The sequence below is a fragment of the Xiphophorus couchianus genome, chromosome 10 (genome assembly GCF_001444195.1).
Source record: "Xiphophorus couchianus chromosome 10, X_couchianus-1.0, whole genome shotgun sequence".
NCBI classification, from domain to species: Eukaryota; Metazoa; Chordata; class Actinopteri; order Cyprinodontiformes; family Poeciliidae; genus Xiphophorus; species Xiphophorus couchianus.
The window spans coordinates 6,493,022-6,511,610 of NC_040237.1; the positions used below are offsets into that span (position 1 = coordinate 6,493,022).

At 38.8% G+C, this 18,589-nt stretch overlaps 1 protein-coding gene across 5 annotated transcripts; it reads left to right on the forward strand.

Annotated features, from left to right (window-relative positions):
- Positions 1-1,214: 1,214 nt before the first annotated feature.
- Positions 1,215-18,354, forward strand: c10h10orf90 (chromosome 10 C10orf90 homolog). 5 transcript variants are annotated; one of them, XM_028030028.1, is made up of 9 exons: positions 1,215-1,591; positions 1,686-2,421; positions 5,572-5,635; positions 7,904-7,983; positions 11,065-12,370; positions 15,093-15,245; positions 15,549-15,673; positions 16,385-16,562; positions 18,098-18,354. In XM_028030028.1, exons 2-9 carry the CDS (start codon positions 1,855-1,857, stop codon positions 18,199-18,201), a joined length of 2,577 nt encoding a protein of 858 aa, XP_027885829.1. In that variant the 5' UTR covers positions 1,215-1,591; positions 1,686-1,854; the 3' UTR covers positions 18,202-18,354. The 5 variants fall into 5 exon arrangements, with proteins under 5 accessions (XP_027885829.1, XP_027885828.1, XP_027885827.1 ...); XM_028030027.1 differs by having other exon boundaries at positions 1,217-1,591; positions 7,907-7,983; positions 15,546-15,673; XM_028030026.1 differs by having other exon boundaries at positions 1,218-1,591; positions 15,546-15,673.
- The last annotated feature ends 235 nt before the right edge of the window (positions 18,355-18,589 follow it).

The window sequence follows — 18,589 nt, forward strand, 5'->3', positions numbered from 1 at the left end:
GAAGAAAACAACCAAAGTGCAAAGAAAACTTTGAAACACTTTCAGAAAGTCAGAAAACTTTCAATCTCAAACATTCAAACACTGAATTAGAATGCATAGAGCATACACCAATATCTGACTTTTCTGGTGCGAAGCTGACAGAGTAGAGGAATTCAAACGAGCCTGTTATGTCCTGAGCCAATAAGGGATTTCTCTCCTGTGATTTGCTATACAACCCTTAAGAAAGATGCACCTGGTCCACACATTTGAATTCATTAATCTTTGCAGAATGGATAACCCTACTGGATCCATCCTGTGCTTCATTGAAGTCTCTCAGCTGCATGACCTTCACAACCTCACTTGCTGTGTTTGAGTTTTTCCAGCAGAGGGGGTTACTACTTTTAAAATTACTCTGATGAGGCATAACATTATTAACACTGGCAGGTGAAGGGAATAACAAACAGCTAAGATAGTAATTATTTATGTCCCTGAGAGATTAAAGTTTTAAGTAAACTTTTAAAGTGATCAATGTTTATTCTAACTTTTTAGAGTCCCATCTTGAATCTGCTAGAATATATGTTGAGGAAGCAAAAGATTAGAGCGATGATAAGGAGGCCTTCTAATCTCAAATACTTCTAGCTCATCACCAAAAATAAATAATTAAAATAATTCCTGAATGCCATTTGTTTGTATTATTGAGGAGGGTGTAAATATGTTCCAACAAGCCTTATTTTATTAAATGTTGACAAAAACAGATTTAATTTAACATCTTGGTTGAATAAAAATGATTTAAAACAACCTCTTTTGAAGATTTAAATAATGTTTTGGTTAACTTTTGTTGCTTTATTGACCCATTGGTACTTGTTTCCTTTTCGAAAGCTCTCAGGGAAATAATTACATCTTTTTTATGAGCTCATGTAAATTCTCTATTTATTGTGAAGAAATTAGATAAACAGAAACATTGGCTGGACCAAATTCTTCTGCCTCCCCATGTCGCATGGGACATCATGTGGGTCACAGTTGCTTATCTAAGAAGACACTGACCCATTTTAAGACGGTCTTGCTGGAGTCACATGGCTTAAATGGAGGCTTGAGGGTGGCAACGCTTATCATCAGACACTGACCACGAGATCACAGACAGACGGGGGAATAAAGAAGATGGGAATTCACCAGCGATAAAATGTGATGCAGAAAGCAAGCCATGGAATAACACGGATAATCTACTAATTAGAAATACGCCTTGGTTTGTTTGTGACAACACCTCACAAGCATTCAGTGTTCTCTATGGTTTTTATTTTAAGAAATGGTATCCTAATTTGAACGTTGATGACTGTCCTCCTTTAGATGAGCATACATTGAATCAACAAGTGTTAGTTTTTTCTCCTCCAGCAAGCCCATCCCTCTGTGTCTTTCTCTTTTTCCTGCTTTACTGGCTGTTCAGCTGTTGTGCTCAGTAACTCTTTTGTTTGCCAAAGCATCCCTCACATTGCTACATGCCTGACTGGAGACAGTACCCACCAGCACCTACTTTACACCAAGACAGACAGTGTTTGCTTCCCAAGAGCTTTGGACTGAGAAGAGTTGGAGTCAAGAGAAAAAAGGGATGAATTTGGTGAGTTTTAGAGACATGATCTTATAGACCCAGGGAATTGTTGGTGTAGTCACTGGTATAGTAACCTGAAATGTCTTATATCTTATCACAACAGATCAACAGGAAAGATGACCTGTTGCTAATTCTTGCTAAGGATTACTTGGATGCCTTCAAGAGTGTGTCCAAATATTTATGCCTAAACTCACAAATGGATTCTATGTAAAAGGGCTTAATTTACTGGTTGAGATTCAAGACCTGAAAGTAGTTACTTGAGATCCCAAGAGATGACTTTCCGCAGGCCAGCTGCCCACCCAAGGAGGGCTCCGGGCTGGAGAAGGTCAGGAGACGAGTCCTATTGGGAGAGCTTTACGTCAGGAGAAGAGTCTTTACCTCAAAGATCTCTCTTTTCCCCTGCGCCTCGGCCGCAGAGCACCATTGAGGGACGCCAGCTGGACTTCTGGCTGGAACACCTCAAGACAATGCAGAGCAAAGGCCAATCATCAATTCACAATACATCATTGGATGATCGGACTGCATCCATGCCTGTTCTCGAGGGACAGGCAAAAAGAAGAGCGTGGAGGCAGACAGACTTTTCTTCCTTCAGCACAGCCTCGTCTTCATGTGGGAGCTCACCTAGCAGCCAGGAGTCCCTCCAAACTGTGTGGTTTCCCACTCCAGAGCGCAAGGGAGGCTGGGAGAAAGCTCACATCGTGCAGTCGCCATCAAAGGAACAAACTCAGCTCAGTAATCTTGCTCCAGTCAAAATTGGTTGGTTGCCAATCCAGAGAAGAGTAATGATGGTGGGGAACACTTGCACCCAAAACCAGCACTTGGACGCATCAGGTGGCCAAGTAAGATAGACAAAAACCTGTCACTAACAGTGGATTAAATCATGTACACTATCTTTCTAGTTTCCCCTAACATTCTCTGAATTGTTTTAGCTTCTTGAGAAAGGGGTCGGGGAAGAAAGGTTTGACTTGTGCTTATTCTTAAGTTTTGAATTTTTTGTTTAGTTTTATTTTACTGGTAAAAGACAAATGATCAACCAACATAAACCAAACAAACAAAAACTCACCATAGATAAGATATACTTTGATTTAAAAAAATAAATTAATTAAATTTTCTTTTTATATATATATATATTTACTCTTGTGGGATATAGGTTATATTGGTCAAACAAGTGCATAATTTCAGATCCTCCTGATTCCAGCCCATTTTGCATTTTGCGTATTACATGTCAAGTTTCCTCCATGCCAATTTTCCATCACTGTGAGAAAGACTAAAACGCTGTCACAGGACACCAGGGGGAAACATATAACAGATCTCCTTCAGGCTACAAAACTATGTAAATGAGCAAGAAGCTTGGTGAGAACAAACATTAACTTGGACTGATATGACTATTTGGAAATGTAAGAAATATAAAATAATCATCAATATATAGAATAACAGAGAAGGCTCAGAAGGAAATATTGTGGTCAAATGAAACCAAAGTGAAGACTAAAACAGACATAAACTTATCCACATTAGCCATGTTTTGAACAAAGAGAAACACCGAATATGCAGAATTGTATTTAAAATATTTCGGTGTTTCAAAGAATTCAGAATAGTGTGCACTCTAGAAACGTTCCCAAGCCCTTTGGAAGAGAAACAAACCCACAGCACCATAGATTATCCATCATACTTGATGGTGTGCATGAGGTGATTTCCATTTCCACCCATCAAAAGTCTTTGTTGTCGTAAAACAATGTCAGTCTCTGATAAGAGCTCTCACTTCCAGTAGAGTTTAGCAGACTCATGATGGTCATGTTTGTGATGGCAGTACAGAAAAAGTTGATTTGTTTCTCTCATCACTCCCAAACAACCAGTTGAAAATTAATAATTAGTTGAATTATTAGACCCTTATAGAGAGGGACTAATTATTGCTATGGAGACATGGTGTGTCCAAAATGCCAATAATTCCATTTTGGTCATAGAGCTGCATAGCCAAACTCTAAATCTTACAGAAAATCTAAGAAAGAAGCCATAATGCAGCAGCTAAGAAAGCAAAAGGATTTCCAGAGCTTCTGTGCAAAGGAGTCGGTCACAATCCCTGCTGAGATGTGTGCAAACATATTGACCAAATACAGAAATTGCTGTGTGTACCCTCTGGGCTAAAGTTGAAAGTCAAGCTTTACTTCAGGTTCCAATTTTACTCTGTCTTCCTGTTCTGGTTGACATTCTGTCTCCCCTCATAAAAAATATACTTATTATCAAAATTAATTACAGTTTTGTTTGTAAGTTTCATTTGTAAGTTATATGTACAACATCAACAGAGGGGCATAGACTAAGTTCACCTAACTACAAAACTAGTTACAGTAATTGCTGTTAAGGAACAGCAGTTACTGTTAGTTAACTTCTTTAAACACCTAATTTATAGTTCAATGTTTAAAGCCTTTATTTAAAGACCTCATTATGAAACACATTAATATATTAACAGCTTAACACACCTCAAACTTATAAAAGCTTTGTCAGATTTGACCATTGAGCTGTCTCTTATAGAAGCCTAGAAGGAGCCATTTAAAGATAAATGAGCTGAAATAAAATTATATGGATTGTAAAAACACAAGAAGGAGTGCTGGAAGGTACAAAATGGCCAAAATAAATTGATCTTTAAAATGTTCATCTTGCAATACTTACACAGAAGCAGCTGAACTGGACTCTTTATTCACTGTTTTGTCTCCCTTCTGATCTTTAAATTTTAGAGATATGCAAAATTAGAGCAAACACATGGAGCAATTGATAAAGCTTATTGCCAACAGAATCACCATCCACAATGACTCTTTGAAAATCCTTGAATGATACCAGTTATGACAACAATTAATTTCCCCATTGGGACAAATAAATTATTTATAAATTTAATTGAATTTGGATGGTGATTTCATGTGTTGCGACAGACCGGCGACCTGTCCAGGGTGACCCCGCCTCTCGCCCGAAACGTTCGCTGGAGATAGGCACCAGCACCCCTCCCAATCCCACTAGGGACAAGGGTGTTAGAAAATGGATGGACGGACGGACGGACGGATGGACGGACGGATGGATGAATGGATGAATGGATGAATGGATGGATGGATTTCATGTGTGGATGGTCTAAATGCCAGCTTACAGCTTTGTTAATGTCTTCAGGGAAAGACAACTCCAAAACCTTAGATAATATATATGACAAACTGGAAGCATCATCATTATTGATGTAGTGTAGTAAGATTTTTCCATCTTATTACACCTGTAAGATATTCTTTGATTTTCTCTACTCTATTAGTTTGGATAACTATTGATTAGGATGATTTAGAATATCATTATCAAAGACTTTATTGAACAACTTTTGTACCTTTGAGGATATTCCCTTTGTTGGAAAAAAAACATTTTGTAAAGATTTGGAGCTTGTTTAACCCAGATCTGTAACAAGATATCCCCTTAGGTTGTGTTGCGCTGATTTTGTAATATTTGTGAGGCAGCATAAGCTCATGTTGCGAAGGTGATGGCGGTCTGGACCAGGCAGAGCGTAGTAGCGCCAGTTAGGGCCATTTGTACTATACAGTCTGAGTTACTCAGGGAGATGGAAGAGCTCAGGCATCCTTTGAAAACAGCCGACTCGGCAGGATCTCAACGCTTTCTCAAAAGCTTTGCGACTAATTTGGAGCTGAAAAGGCAAAGATTGAGCTTAGCTCCCAGAAAGGATGCGAGTAAATGTACAAAGTTGAATCAATGAGAGCACAGCATTATCCAGTTAACTTATAATATGTCTCCACAATCGATAATTTGCAGTGCTATACTGGGGGTTTGATTGAACTGATGTGCAAAGCGAATCCCTTTTCTTCCGACTGCCCAGTCAACCAGCAAATGTTACATACAGTCATAATCGATTGTTGTACAAAAGTCTTCTTTTTAAACCTTTAAATCGATCAGTGGAGACCATTTTAATTCCAATATTAGCTCAACTCATACTTCTCTTTTTTTGCCCTTAGGTGAAACTGAAACAGCCTATCACTCCAGCTTTTCAAAAGAATGATGACTCACATTGTTCTAAAGGTATGTATGCATTTAGCTGTATCATTACAGGATTCTGTGTTTTTGCTACTATTCAATACTAAAGTGGCCAAACTGATCTGGTCAAATTTTTGTGACATGTCAGGAAAATCTGTACCACCCTGGCTTGCCTGTTTTTCTGGTAAACAGAAATAACAGGCAACAGCGTTGAATGCTTATAAAGGCATTCTTGGCACATTATTGTCTTTTAGAGTCATATCTTCCAACGCAATTAAAAAGAAAATCTGATCGATTAACAGTAAGAGGAGGAATTCCTATGACAGGTTCACAATTGGTATTAACATGTGTCATGGCTGAGTTTGATAAAAGCAGACAGAGGAGGAAGGAAGTAAAACACAAAACTCTCAACTCATTATTTATATTAGCCAGTTGTCCAACTGGGTATGTTGCAGATGGGTCCAGATTATTGGTTGTCTGTTTTTATGAAAAGTAAGCTTTTTTGCAGCTCTTTTTCATCCCCCAGCCAGTAATTAGGTCCGATTTCTACCTTATTTTATGAAAATTTCATGACTTGCTTGGCAGACAAACAGCTTGCTTCTTATTAATTTCCCTAAGTGGTGCTGTCCAAGTCACCAGTTGTCACTCTCTAAATCAACACGAAAATAATCTGTCCTGACTCCTGTCCCACAGTACTCAGACAGCACTGTAGGCAAAGTAGATGGAGCCTAAACAGGACTATAGAGCTAACAAAAAAGCAGTAGGATGGGGATTGAGGCAGGAGTCAGGAAGATAAACGGAGATTCAGACTGATCGGAGAAGGAGAGTTCGTCTTTGAACACAGCAGCGCTGCACTCACCAGGTTTGATCTGAAGCTTGATCTTTTAACTTCTTCCTTGTTTACACAAAGATTATCCTGACAAGACTCGGGCCGCCAACAGAAATCAAAGCAATCTATCTACACGGCACCAAGGAGCTGCTTTAGTCAGTGCAGTAGTTTTAACATACATTAACATATATGTCAACGTAAACATTTCTTGTGAAAAGCTACATTTACAGACTGAAATTAAGTGATAGAGAAATGTATAAAAAAAAGGTCAGAAAATGATGACTAATGTTAAAATGTTAAAAGTTATTTTCCTAGAGAAACACAATTGCTAATAAAACAATTTAGATACTCCGATCAACCTAAAGTACAATGTATATAAAAGTTTGTATCTGAAAATGTTCATATTGTATTAAATATTTTTCCCCAAAATTTTCAGCATGAAATTATGCAACAGCCACACAAAATTTATTTTAAGACTAATAAAAGTAGCACTGACAGCCCCAGCTGAATTTGACCAGTTGTCAGTGGGGCATTGTAAAATCTACACATGAAAATAAAATATGCAAAAAAATAATGTAAATATTGCTAGAAAAAAACTGCCAACATTTTTGCATCTTAAAAATCTCTCCTTTCGTATTTTATATCTTGCTGTCTTTATTTGGTGGAAACAGCTGAATTTAGATTCATTTCTCTATTCTTCAATACAAATCCCATTTAGCAATTATGAAATTACCTAATGCTAATGAGGACTTATTAAATGTTAAGATTAAATATGAAGCATTTTGTGCTTGAACTTTCCCATAACAATTAAGTAAAAATCAGAATGATGACAATTAAAAAGCTGACCATAGGGATCTTAAAGAGTATTTGCCATATGTCCTTTAATCTTTATGGTCTCCTGGGATATTAATGTCAGATGCTGACTGAAAAAAAAAAATCCCCATAATTTAATTACAGTTAGTGAACAAGAGAAAGGTGGAACAATTAATAAATTAGTGAAGGAGCATTTTTAAAGTAATAAAAAATACATGAGCCTGGGTCATTTAATCTTCAGGTGCAGTTGTCTAGCAAAATGCTGTAAATTTTGGCTCGTCTGTCATTTTCTCCCTTAAAATGGAAATCACCGCAGATTAACCGGGAGATAACCCAGGGTTATCTCAAACTGAGGGCCTGTCACCATGGTAACGGCAGCAGGTGGAAACACAACCAGGCAAGCTGAAAGGGCCACCATTGGGTATCAGTCACACCAATGCAGTCATCCCCTTGAGGAAGCAGGAAAGTGACTCCAGGGTGGGCCCAGACTATTTTTTTTCGGTGCCTATGTGAATTATTGACAGTGTCAACATTTCCTTACAGTCATTAGAGAATTGCTTGATGTGTGTATGCGTGTGTGGGGGGTGTGCATGTGTGTTTGTGTTTGTACATGCTAAGTTGAAAAAGACATCCTGTCTTGCGTGTAATGCATTTGTTTTGCCTTGATACAGCAGAGGTGGAGAGAAGTCACACCAGTCCCAGTGCACCGGGTGTGAAGACAAGGAGGACAACAGATAGTGGCGCTTCTGAGGTAATCTATTCCTCATTTATGAAACTAACAGCTAGGCTTTATCTAAACTTTTAAAAGTGGAACATAGGAGTAATAATCAGAGGATTTGCAAAAGTTGGTGAGTTAGTTGATGTTTTTAAGCTAAAGGTTAAAGTTGTATTTTTTTTTTTATGCCTAAGTCAGTATTTCAAAACGGATTGATTCCATGCTGGTTTGATAGGACACTCACACACAAAGCTTAAGTTTCCTTTAAGCAATTTCCTTTAAGGTTTCAAACTTTTCAAGGACTGACCTTCTGTTATTTGACCTTATATTAATCAGTAATTATGAATTAAAATATAAAAGATTTACCTTATAAACTACTTCTTAAAGTAATTTGTGTAAACTTATTACCATTCTGGCCAAAATCACCAGATTCCAACCATCCATTCCCAAGCAACAAAAATCTTATTCCTTTTTAACAAAAATATTTTTATTGCTGACTTATTTTATTTTTACCTGCTTAACATGGAGCTAGACATTCAATAAAAAGCATTGTCAAGGCAGCCCACAAACCTGACCCCGTCACACCCTTTCAATTGAGATGAATGTACCAGAATTACAGCCAACTATTGCAAAAAGCTTGTGAAATAACACTGAATAATAAAACTAATGTGTTACAGTATAACAAGCAGTTCTGCTAACAAGATGTATGACTTTTGTATTTTCTACACAAAATGTATTCTGATCTGTAACAAAGTAAAATCCCTATGTCATTAATTTTCCTTTCAGCAAAGCCTAACTGACCTAAAACAGGAAACATCTGTAAGCTGTAATATTCATACCAGTGCTGAGTGTATGTAAATGTGAACATAAACTGTACATCTTAGAGCTGCGAACTCCTTCTGAGGGCTTCTAGCCTCTGTACGTCCAGCAAAGCCTGTGCAATCAGAGGATGTCCCTCCATCTGGAGGCGTATTAGGTAAAACAGTGCTTGGGAACATCCAATCTGTGTGCAGGGTGTAACTCCCTGCCTGTGGCCAGTAAACCTGGTAAATGACTTTGCAGAGAAACAGCTACTGCTGCTTTAGAGGTATAAAGTCAACATTCAGAGTAGCTGTGGGTCGTAAACTTAATTTGCAGACTGCAAAATGAGACGCTTCTGCATTTTCTCCCTAGAATTCAACCTGCTTGATGTAATGTAATAAAGAGTTTTCTCCTCCAACCTGACCTCACACCTCTGGTGCTTCTTCAATGACTGTCATCATGAATATTTCCATAACTCCTCCGCCTCGAACCTCAACCTATTCAGTGGTCCTGAAGCACTGCAGGCACAGACTCTACAATTTAACTAGTTCTTCCAGCAACCCTCCACTTTCCAAAGTTTCCTAAAAACCATCAGAATGGAAAATTCTGCCTATTTGGAATGATGAATAGTTTAACACCATATGTGTTAAGAAAGTCAATTGGGAAACAAAGATGTTCATTACGTATATCCTATCAGAAATATTTCTACAAGGACATATCAGTGTTTCTTTAAGTGTTATAAACAACATCAAAATACTCATGCCTAGAGACAGAAATCTTTGCTTTTTGCTACTGAATTGCTGTTGTGAAAAGAGTTTTATTGTCATTCAGTGAGAGATAAGTCACGCTGTGCGCTGGCTTTAGCTACAGCTCCTTCCATTGCTGCTGGGGCAGTCACTGTGTCTAGCATGCGGTGGGTCACCTGACACCAGAACAAACAAAACAACTGACCTGCAGCTGAAATGCACAGCTGAAAACATGTCAGGTTTTCAATATTTGATATGGGAAAAAAAAGATATTTGCCCCTTAGATCAAAGTGCCAAACTGAATCCATTTCACTTTGGTGATTAATGGCAACATTTTTAACATGTCATAGCAGTGTTGCTATGTTATCCTTTCACATTTTCCCACAGTTTGTCATGTGCAAACTGCAAATTTGTATTTTGGGGCAGACGAACTGAAGGGAATATTGCATTGTGAAATAGAAGAAAGATTCGCAAATTTCAGTGTGTTTTTGAAATTGAAATGTAAAATGTGTGGCATGAATATCTGTTATACCTTCTTTCATCCTGATCCTGTTTGGTCCTTTAATCCTTTAGTTACTTTAGGTGTATTATGTTTCTCATGTCTAGGTATATGTTAGTGTTAAATTAATTATTCCTAGTTACCCAGTTTGTGTACTGTCTGTGCCATGTTCTCTCTCTCTTTCCTCAGCCTGGCTTCTGCTCCCTCCCTTCACACCTGCAATCTGTTTCTAATCAGTCATTTGTTCTCTGCTCAGTAATCAACCTCCCTAATACACAGACAGCTCAAACATCACCATAAAGACCAATGACCACAGCTGACAGGTTAGAGGTTAAGTTACGGGGAAGTGTAAAGCAGATTTGGATTATGAAACAATATACAACACTGTAAACATTTTCCCAGAACTCATGTCTTGGCAAACCTATCAAGCCATGGTCATTGTCCAAACTTGACAGACCAGGCAAGGAGAGCATTAATCAGAGTAGGACCTATAGAGGTAGGGTGTGTTTAAAACTTTACAGGAGCAGGAGAGATTCACATCTCAAGATGGAGAATCTGTCCTGCAGTCCACAAATCTGATTTTTGTTGAAGAGAAAGCCATTGTTCAAAGAAAACCAAAAGAAGTGGTATCTGCAGTTTGTCATGACAATTGTGTGCACAAGCCATGTATGTGGACACAGCATGAAAAAGCCTCCCTAAATGAGACCAATATTGAGTTGGGTGCTTTTTGCAAAGGAGACTGGGTAAATTATAGTTGTTCATAGCAACTACAGACTTACCCCAAAACATTCATTGCGGAAAAAGCAATGAAAGAGGATTCTGCAAATTAATACCTTGAAGCAACCGAATTAAAATGCACTCCACCTATTACTATTTTATTTTATGTAAAACTATTTAGAAATCTTGGATAATTTCCTTCCACTTCAGAATAAATCACTACTTTGTGTTGGTCTACCACAAAAGATGTTGCTAAATACATTTAAATTCATGGCTGTGATGTGACAAAATGTTAGATAATTTGATGGTATGTGCATACTTTAACTAGGTACTGTGATCTTATTTCATCCACAGGGGCCTGAAAAACAGCACTCTGCAGTAAACCGACTTCCCAGCTGGAACACTCTGAGGACAGGCTGGAAGCCCAACAGAGCGTCAGGTCCTTCGGGAGGAAATAACTCCAGTGAACTCACCAGAGGGTTTGAATTAGTACCCCACAAGAAATCACATCTGATGACAAAAGCAATCACAGAACCCACTAAGCATTCACCTCTGCATTGCACAGCTTCTGCTGATCCAACTGGTCATCACAGTTTGCTACAAGGGTCAAATACAACGAACACACAGAGGCCCCATACCACTCTGCAAAGAACAAGCAATGTTCAGCCTCTAAAGGCCACTGTCTTTTATGGGACAAACAACAGCTCAGAATCTTCAAACATACAGACAAGTTCAGCTGCGACCACCCTCATCCCTCAGAACAAAGTAGGCATCTCTTCCATCACCATCTCCTCCAGAAAAGTGAGCAGATCAGCCAGCTTGCCCGGGTCCCGATCCAGAAAGTCTCCTTCTCCTCTCCCACCAGAGTGCAAGCCCATGGACCCAAACTCCCAGCAAGTAAGAGTGCAGAGGAAAGCTACTATAGTGAAAGTGACAGAGCAGAGAGTTATATCAAGCTCTGCTCCGGACAGCAGTAAACCGGGAACCGGATCCTCTGGCAATGCTTTGGACACTGTGGTTCGGCGAAGAAAGGCCACAATCATTAAAGTGACAGAGCATAAGGAGAGTTACAGTCCAGGCAAGATAACACCGAGGAATCCAGAGTACAGACACAGCTACACTGAAGGACTGTATAAGAATAACAGCACGCCGAGTCAAGAAAACCATATGGAAAACAGTAAAGTACCTGCTTATCATCTGAATTCCTCACCAAGTGCAACTGTCCCAAACACATTCTCTTTAGATGGACAGAAAAACGAAACCCTGCACAGATCTACACTGAATCTTTTTCTTAGTAACCCCCCTGCCATTGCATTCCCTCCTTTGGAGCCTCGACCAAGGGCTGCTGGACATAGATCTGAGAGGCCGCAAAGACCACTGAGCTGCTACGGCAGTTTGACTGAACACTCTAAGCAGAGCAAGGAAGGTGTTTCACAATGGTCTGACTGGAAGCGGAGCTCCGGTCTTCCACAGGACACCTCTATCAATCATGTGGACTTCGACTGCCTTTTCACCAGCTCTGGAAAAACAGCGAAGGAAGCAGGTCGGCCCATGGCCGCTGACACGCTCACACCAAACAGAAATGAGAAAGAAAGACTGCCACCGACAGTGGATGGAACACGCAGAGCCTCCCCAAGTCTCACTCTTATCAAGGCCCCGGGTAGGTATCTCTGTCCCACTTTGACAGTGTTCCTGTCAACAATACAGGCTCCATCTGTCTTTGATCTATATTTTCAAAGCATTGCAGTGTCTAAATATACACTTCCTTTTTTACAGTTTATGCCTTGTAGCTTCAAGATATTACACTCCATCTGTATAGTCCCTCAGCTTTGATGTCTTGTTGATTATGAGATTGTTATAAAAATCTCCCTTCATCCGTTGCAGTGAGAGCACCTAACTCTCTTTCCAGGTATATGCCTGAATAACAACTGACGTCTATTCCAAAAAACCCCCTGCTCATCCGCCCTCATTTCCACCTTCTTTTTTAGAAAATATATTCCATTTAAATTGATTTGAATGAAAACTTTATTCCAGCTCCATTTTCACTTCTAAACACCCATCCATCCATTGTCTAGAAACACTTATCGTTGTAGGGTAATGGGGGTTGTTGCCTATCTCCAGCAGTCATTAGGCAAAAGGTGGACAAGTTACCAGTCCATCACATTGACAAACACACAAACACGCATGACTTGGCTTCCTCCAATCAAGTAGTCCTGGTATTGTTTTCTTTCCACCGGTATCTTCAGTTTTTCTTTTGAGTGACCTTTTTTTAAGACACTTTTTCATTATTGTTTTTAAGCACAATTCTTTGGTAAACTAACTGTGCAGGTCACACTATGAGTTAATAAAAGGTCATTTGCATGCAGTGATTTGTGGACAACTAGGGCACATGTGTCAAACTCAAGGCCTGCGGGCCACATGTGGCCCGCTACGTCATTTTATGTGCCCCCCCCCCCCCCCCCCGTTTTACAGCCCCATTGATTGACTTAAAATAGGTTTTGAGCACGAATAGTAAAGAGGGCTGAATTTAAATGCACATGAGATTCATGAAACTTTTATTCATAAAAACTGATAGACGGCCATGTACCGCTATCCTTCCACTTCACAATACTTCCATTAAATCTTAATAGACATTCAGATTAATTTTGTCATTGTGTTACTTTGCAGCCAAAATCCAGTCTCACTTTATACTATTCATTTACTGAGAAATTATTCATTTACATTCAGTGTCTATCCAGATCTGCTTTCACGTTAGTAATTATTTGGAATATTATCAATATAAACATAATGATATTTCTGTGGTGGAGAATGAATTCAGAGATTTGGCAGGTGGAAAGACTTAGATTGTTTTGTATCACTTGCCAGACAGAATCAGGAGAATGAGGCCCCACGTTTTGACCCCTTTTTATGTCTGTAAGGTGATGTTACTGATGCTGAGCCAGCCTCTGCCCACACCTAACATATTTTATTGATGCCTTGATGCTTTTTTTGTAAGTTGGTTGTCAGCTGGCTGCTGAGGCAAGGAATAGTGATCTTGCAGATCAAAATGAAAACATGTGAGAGGTTTGAAATGGTGCCTGGGAAGTCCAGGGGATTCCTGTCTGTGGATTTGATGTAAATCTGGGTAAAACAGGTCAGACACTTGCTTGTTTTGGATCGCAAGTAAAGCACAGCATGAACAGTGCTAATAGTGAAACATCTGAAGCAGAAATCTTAAACTTTTTCTTTAGTCCACAGATATTAGATATTAAAATCTAACTGCATGTTGTTAACCAAAAGCCAGTTGAAAACCAAATACGATTTGTAAAAGATGAAAGTACTTAAATTTCCTAATCTGCAGACATTCATGGTCAAAGTGGTCAGACATTTTTTACTGCTTCAGTGTTATTAGATGTTTTTCATAAAAGTGGAACACTTAGTAAAAGATGTGAGCTGTCATTCTGCTCTATTGCAGCATTTCAGAAAAGAACCAACACTCTCAAACATGCTGATTCTAGGATGTACACTTCTGTACATTCTGATTGTACACTTTTGCATATACAGTGATAGGACACTGATCCAACGTAAACCAGTAGTGTTGAAAGAAAACCAACTTTTAAGATTGGCAGTGGCCTAGTCAAAGTCTAGCCATAAGTCTGATTAAAACTCTCAAATGTGGCTGAACTAAAATAATTCTGCAAAGCAAAGTGGAAAGAAGTATTCTCAATAGTTAACATAAAAAACTCACTGTCAGTGATCTCAAATGTTTACTGCCAAAGATTATAGGAGACAGTTTTTACTTTTTAAAATGGGTTCAGGTTGGTTTGAATCTTTTTTTTTCATTCATTATTCCTTTAATAAATAAAATCTGCATATGAAAAGAGATATTTTTATAATATTGAAATTAGAAGAAAAAGATGTACTGGATCCTTCTGATTTCTCTGTTACTCTCAAATGAATTGTTTATCAAACAAATCTCGATTTGTGACTTAATTATGGCAAAATGTCCAACATTAGAACAATCTTTACATATTTCACAAACACTAATTGATTGCTTACAGTTGCCAAAACGATTACCCACAGGAAATCGTATATTCAGGTGAACAAAACAATGTGTGGAGGGAGTTTTCTGCTGTGCTAGTGCGCCTCTTTATTTATTATTTCTTTTCGCTGCATGAAATTATTAATTACCCTCTAATCACATTCATTAAGAGTGTCGACAATTAATTATAAGGCCAGAGACAGCGTAATTTAAATTCCATGTTTGATTCAGTCCGCCGTAGAATGAAGAAGGATATTAAAATGATGTCAAAATCAACCTGTTGTGTTCAGAACCCAGTAACAACCACTGTTGCTGCTTTTAACTCACAGTTTGCTTACATCAAAGGCCTCCTGCTTTTCAGATCCTGACTCCCATCAGTCTCAAGAGGAAGTGCTCGCCCTCAATGCGGCCGCGATTATAGCGAACATCAAACTCCAGAGGCAGCTTAGTAAGAAGGAAACACCAAGTGGCGATTCAGAGAGAGCCTCCACGGATTCTCCCCGGGGAAAAGCTGGTATTATTACACAACTCTGTCACTAGACATGACAGGAAGATTTTTAATGCTCATCATTTCTCACATCGTGGAAATATTAAGCTGAAAAAGTTGCAGGTTCAACACTGTGCTTGATTGAATCAGTTTACTTGCATAGAGATTTTCCTGACACTTACCCAGAGTACCAAGGAGTATAAGTTGCTGCAGGCCTGCGGAGCTGTTGAGCAACCCCACACTGTGCTCAGGCATGTGAAGCTTAGCAAGGTGTAAATGAAACACAAAACTATTTGATTTTTTTTTCTTTCCCTACTTCTTTCTCAGAAGTGATGGATGAGAGAAAATATATAAATTCCAAGAAAAGCGAAGCCCGGCATCACAAGCGTTCTTATGCTGAATTTATTTCACTGATGCCAGATCATGACGGGTCAACTGAGAGTGCCTCCCTTCAGGTAAGGTCAGAGGTCGCTTAATGAGTTAATAAAGAAACAAAAGCATATGTTATTATCTGTTAAACACTGATTTTCTATTCAGAAGCCTTTAAAAAGTGGAACCTTTAAACATCTAGAACCTTTAGCCTAGATGTTCATCTGTAGCGCCATTTGAACTGTTTGGTGGTAAAATTCTTTGGAAACCCTTAAAATGAATGAATATTTTGCTAACAGCGAGCCTTTGAGATTTTATTTGACACCTCTTACCATCCTCCTGATTTGTGTCGTTGTAAATTAATCCTGGATCCTTGTCCGGTCATGTTTGTCAAAGTTCCAGTTGTTTTAGAATGTTTTAATTTTTGGTCTGGTTGTAGCTATAGCAAGCAAGCATGTTTAGGCTAGTAGATATTTCCTTCAAGTGCTTCCACTAATTGAATGGAATGTTTGCTTGCTCTTCCACTTTTGAGAAAATGGACATCTGTCACATTGCATTTGTACCACCAAAGCTAATTCACACTGGTCCATTACAAAGACAAACTTTAATGGATTTTTAATATTATGAATGCAGAAGAGTCTGTATAAGATGCACAGAAGATAACAATGATACAATTAGTACAAAATATATTTTTAAAAAAACCTGAAAGAAAAACACTTAATAAGAACTTCAAGCGCAATTCAAGAGACGGCCTAACTGATTTGTCAAAGAGAGCAATGTGTTTCTGTTTTTGGCAGGGAGCGCTGCAAAGGTGCAGACCAGTATTCATCAGCCGCTCCCGGGAAAGAGTGCGAACGCTGGAACGGAAGATGCAGGAGAGGAGGGAGAGGTCGAAAGCGGGGAAGCTGGAGTGGAAAAAGGATCAGCTCAGGCAGCTGAGGGCCCACAGTAGCACAGGGTCTACCTCCATGAATGGTGAGGTCCCAACAGTAAAGCATCACCTCTTTAAACCACTCTGCTGTCCATTGTCCCTGTGCAGCTGCAGTGGCCATTTGCCACATCGCTAATCACCCTTTTGCAGATTTAGAACAAAGAGCTGACAGAATGGCTGTCGACCAGTCTTGTCCTCCAGGGCTCAAAGGGATACAGTTATTTTTAATGATACAGAATTCTGGGAGGTTGTAATGTAATTGTATGTTTCACATGAAAGATTTTTAAATTCTTGCCAAAAAAAATCTACACAGGACACAAAAACTGCTTATTAATGTTCAAAGAATTTTGTCCTTTTATCCGCATAGACTCTTTGCTTTCCTGTCCACTTAACTACTAGCCTAGATTGCATCAATTGCCAAAATTATCTTTTTGTGTGTTTTAAAAAAAATGTATTTACATAACATGTTTCTGAAGTCAGAGCATGTTTTTGTGGGGTTCCAAGATCTTGTTTTATTGTTCTGCTTGACATGCATTTGCTGCTAACTCAAACTCTCTCATAGAACACAAAACCATAATTATGAAGATATTGTGACTTTGTTTTCAGCTTATTTACATAGTCAAGAAATTATTGTCTAAATGTTCATTATGCCTTAATCCTGGAAATGAAAAAGCATTTTTTTTTTTAAGTGAATTGGTTCAATACTTAAATTACCGTGAAGGTGCAAAAGTGAGGCACAGAATTTTACCACATAGTGAATAAAAGAAATCTGAGAAACTCTGGCGTCACAGGAGAAAACATTTCTAACATTAGACTCACTTAAGCTCCTGAGTTTCCTTGAAACCTAGAAACTTTGCATCCACAAAATAAAGTGAGCCCAACTGAATCACCAGGACATCTCTGAAACTGTAGATAGATATATTGCAGATAACTGCAGATAAATATATCAAGAATTTCTCAATTTTTGTGGAAAGACATTTTTCAAGCAAGTCGTGCTTCCAAAATCAAAACAAAAAGCCTCCAGGCATACCTCATAGCATGATTCAGCAAGAGTACCCCGAGTCCAAATAAAGCAAAACTCCACTAGTCAGATCTAAACAAGTGTCTTATAGTCTATGCACTCATTTCTTGTGTGCACAGTAACAACAATGACAGATTGATCAGAAAGACTCAGTTTAAAGTGACCTCCAAAAATGCTCTCGTAGTTCCTGGCTTCACAGTGAACAATGGTTTCTTTATTTCTCTCTCTGCCCTCTTTTGGCCAGAACAGAAAACTACAGCTGAGGTGTAATAACAGCTATGAAAAACTGAGGGTTGCTGTGTTTGAAGGTGCTTTCCCAACGGTGCAGCAGTTGTATGCAAAAGTAAAGATGTTTCATAAGAAACAAGCAGACAAAATAGATTACAAGCCTTGGTTTAATACAATGTGTTTTTCTCTGAGAATCTTGACATTTTCCTGCTGTTCTGACATCAGAACAGCAGGAAGGCAGTCAATCTCTGGTGATTGACTGCCTTTCTTCAGTGCTACAATGCAATCAACGTTGTGTGTGAGCGTCTGCGTTTGTGAATGTGCTTCCAGATAACCTTTCCAGACACACAGACGGAGGTATTTCCCAGAGAGATGTGCAGTTCAGATCTAAGAGGCGAGTGGCAGCTCCGTCTCTCCCCCGACAGGCTGACTGATGCCGTCCTCGTCTGCAGACTTTTCCTTATCTTTTGTGCTGCTACCTTTGCATGTGAGGGCCTGAGCCCATCAGTGAGATCTCCTCACAGTATCTTTCTTCAGTTGATCTGTGAAAAACCTGTGCTCTGAATAAATTCTTTTGTCCTTTCTGGGTTTTTTGTCTCATTGTTTTAATCATCCTAACCTGACAAGCTTGTCTGATAGTAAGTTATATAAAGGTTAGCAGATGCGTACAACCGCAACAAACACTAACTAATGTTTTTTTTTTGTTTGCACAAACATTTCTGAGGAGGTAATTGCCATCCTGTTAGTTTTGCTATCAGGCAATCTTATGTTCCAAATGTTTTTAATGAATACACATTTCAAAATTTATTTATGCAAATTACA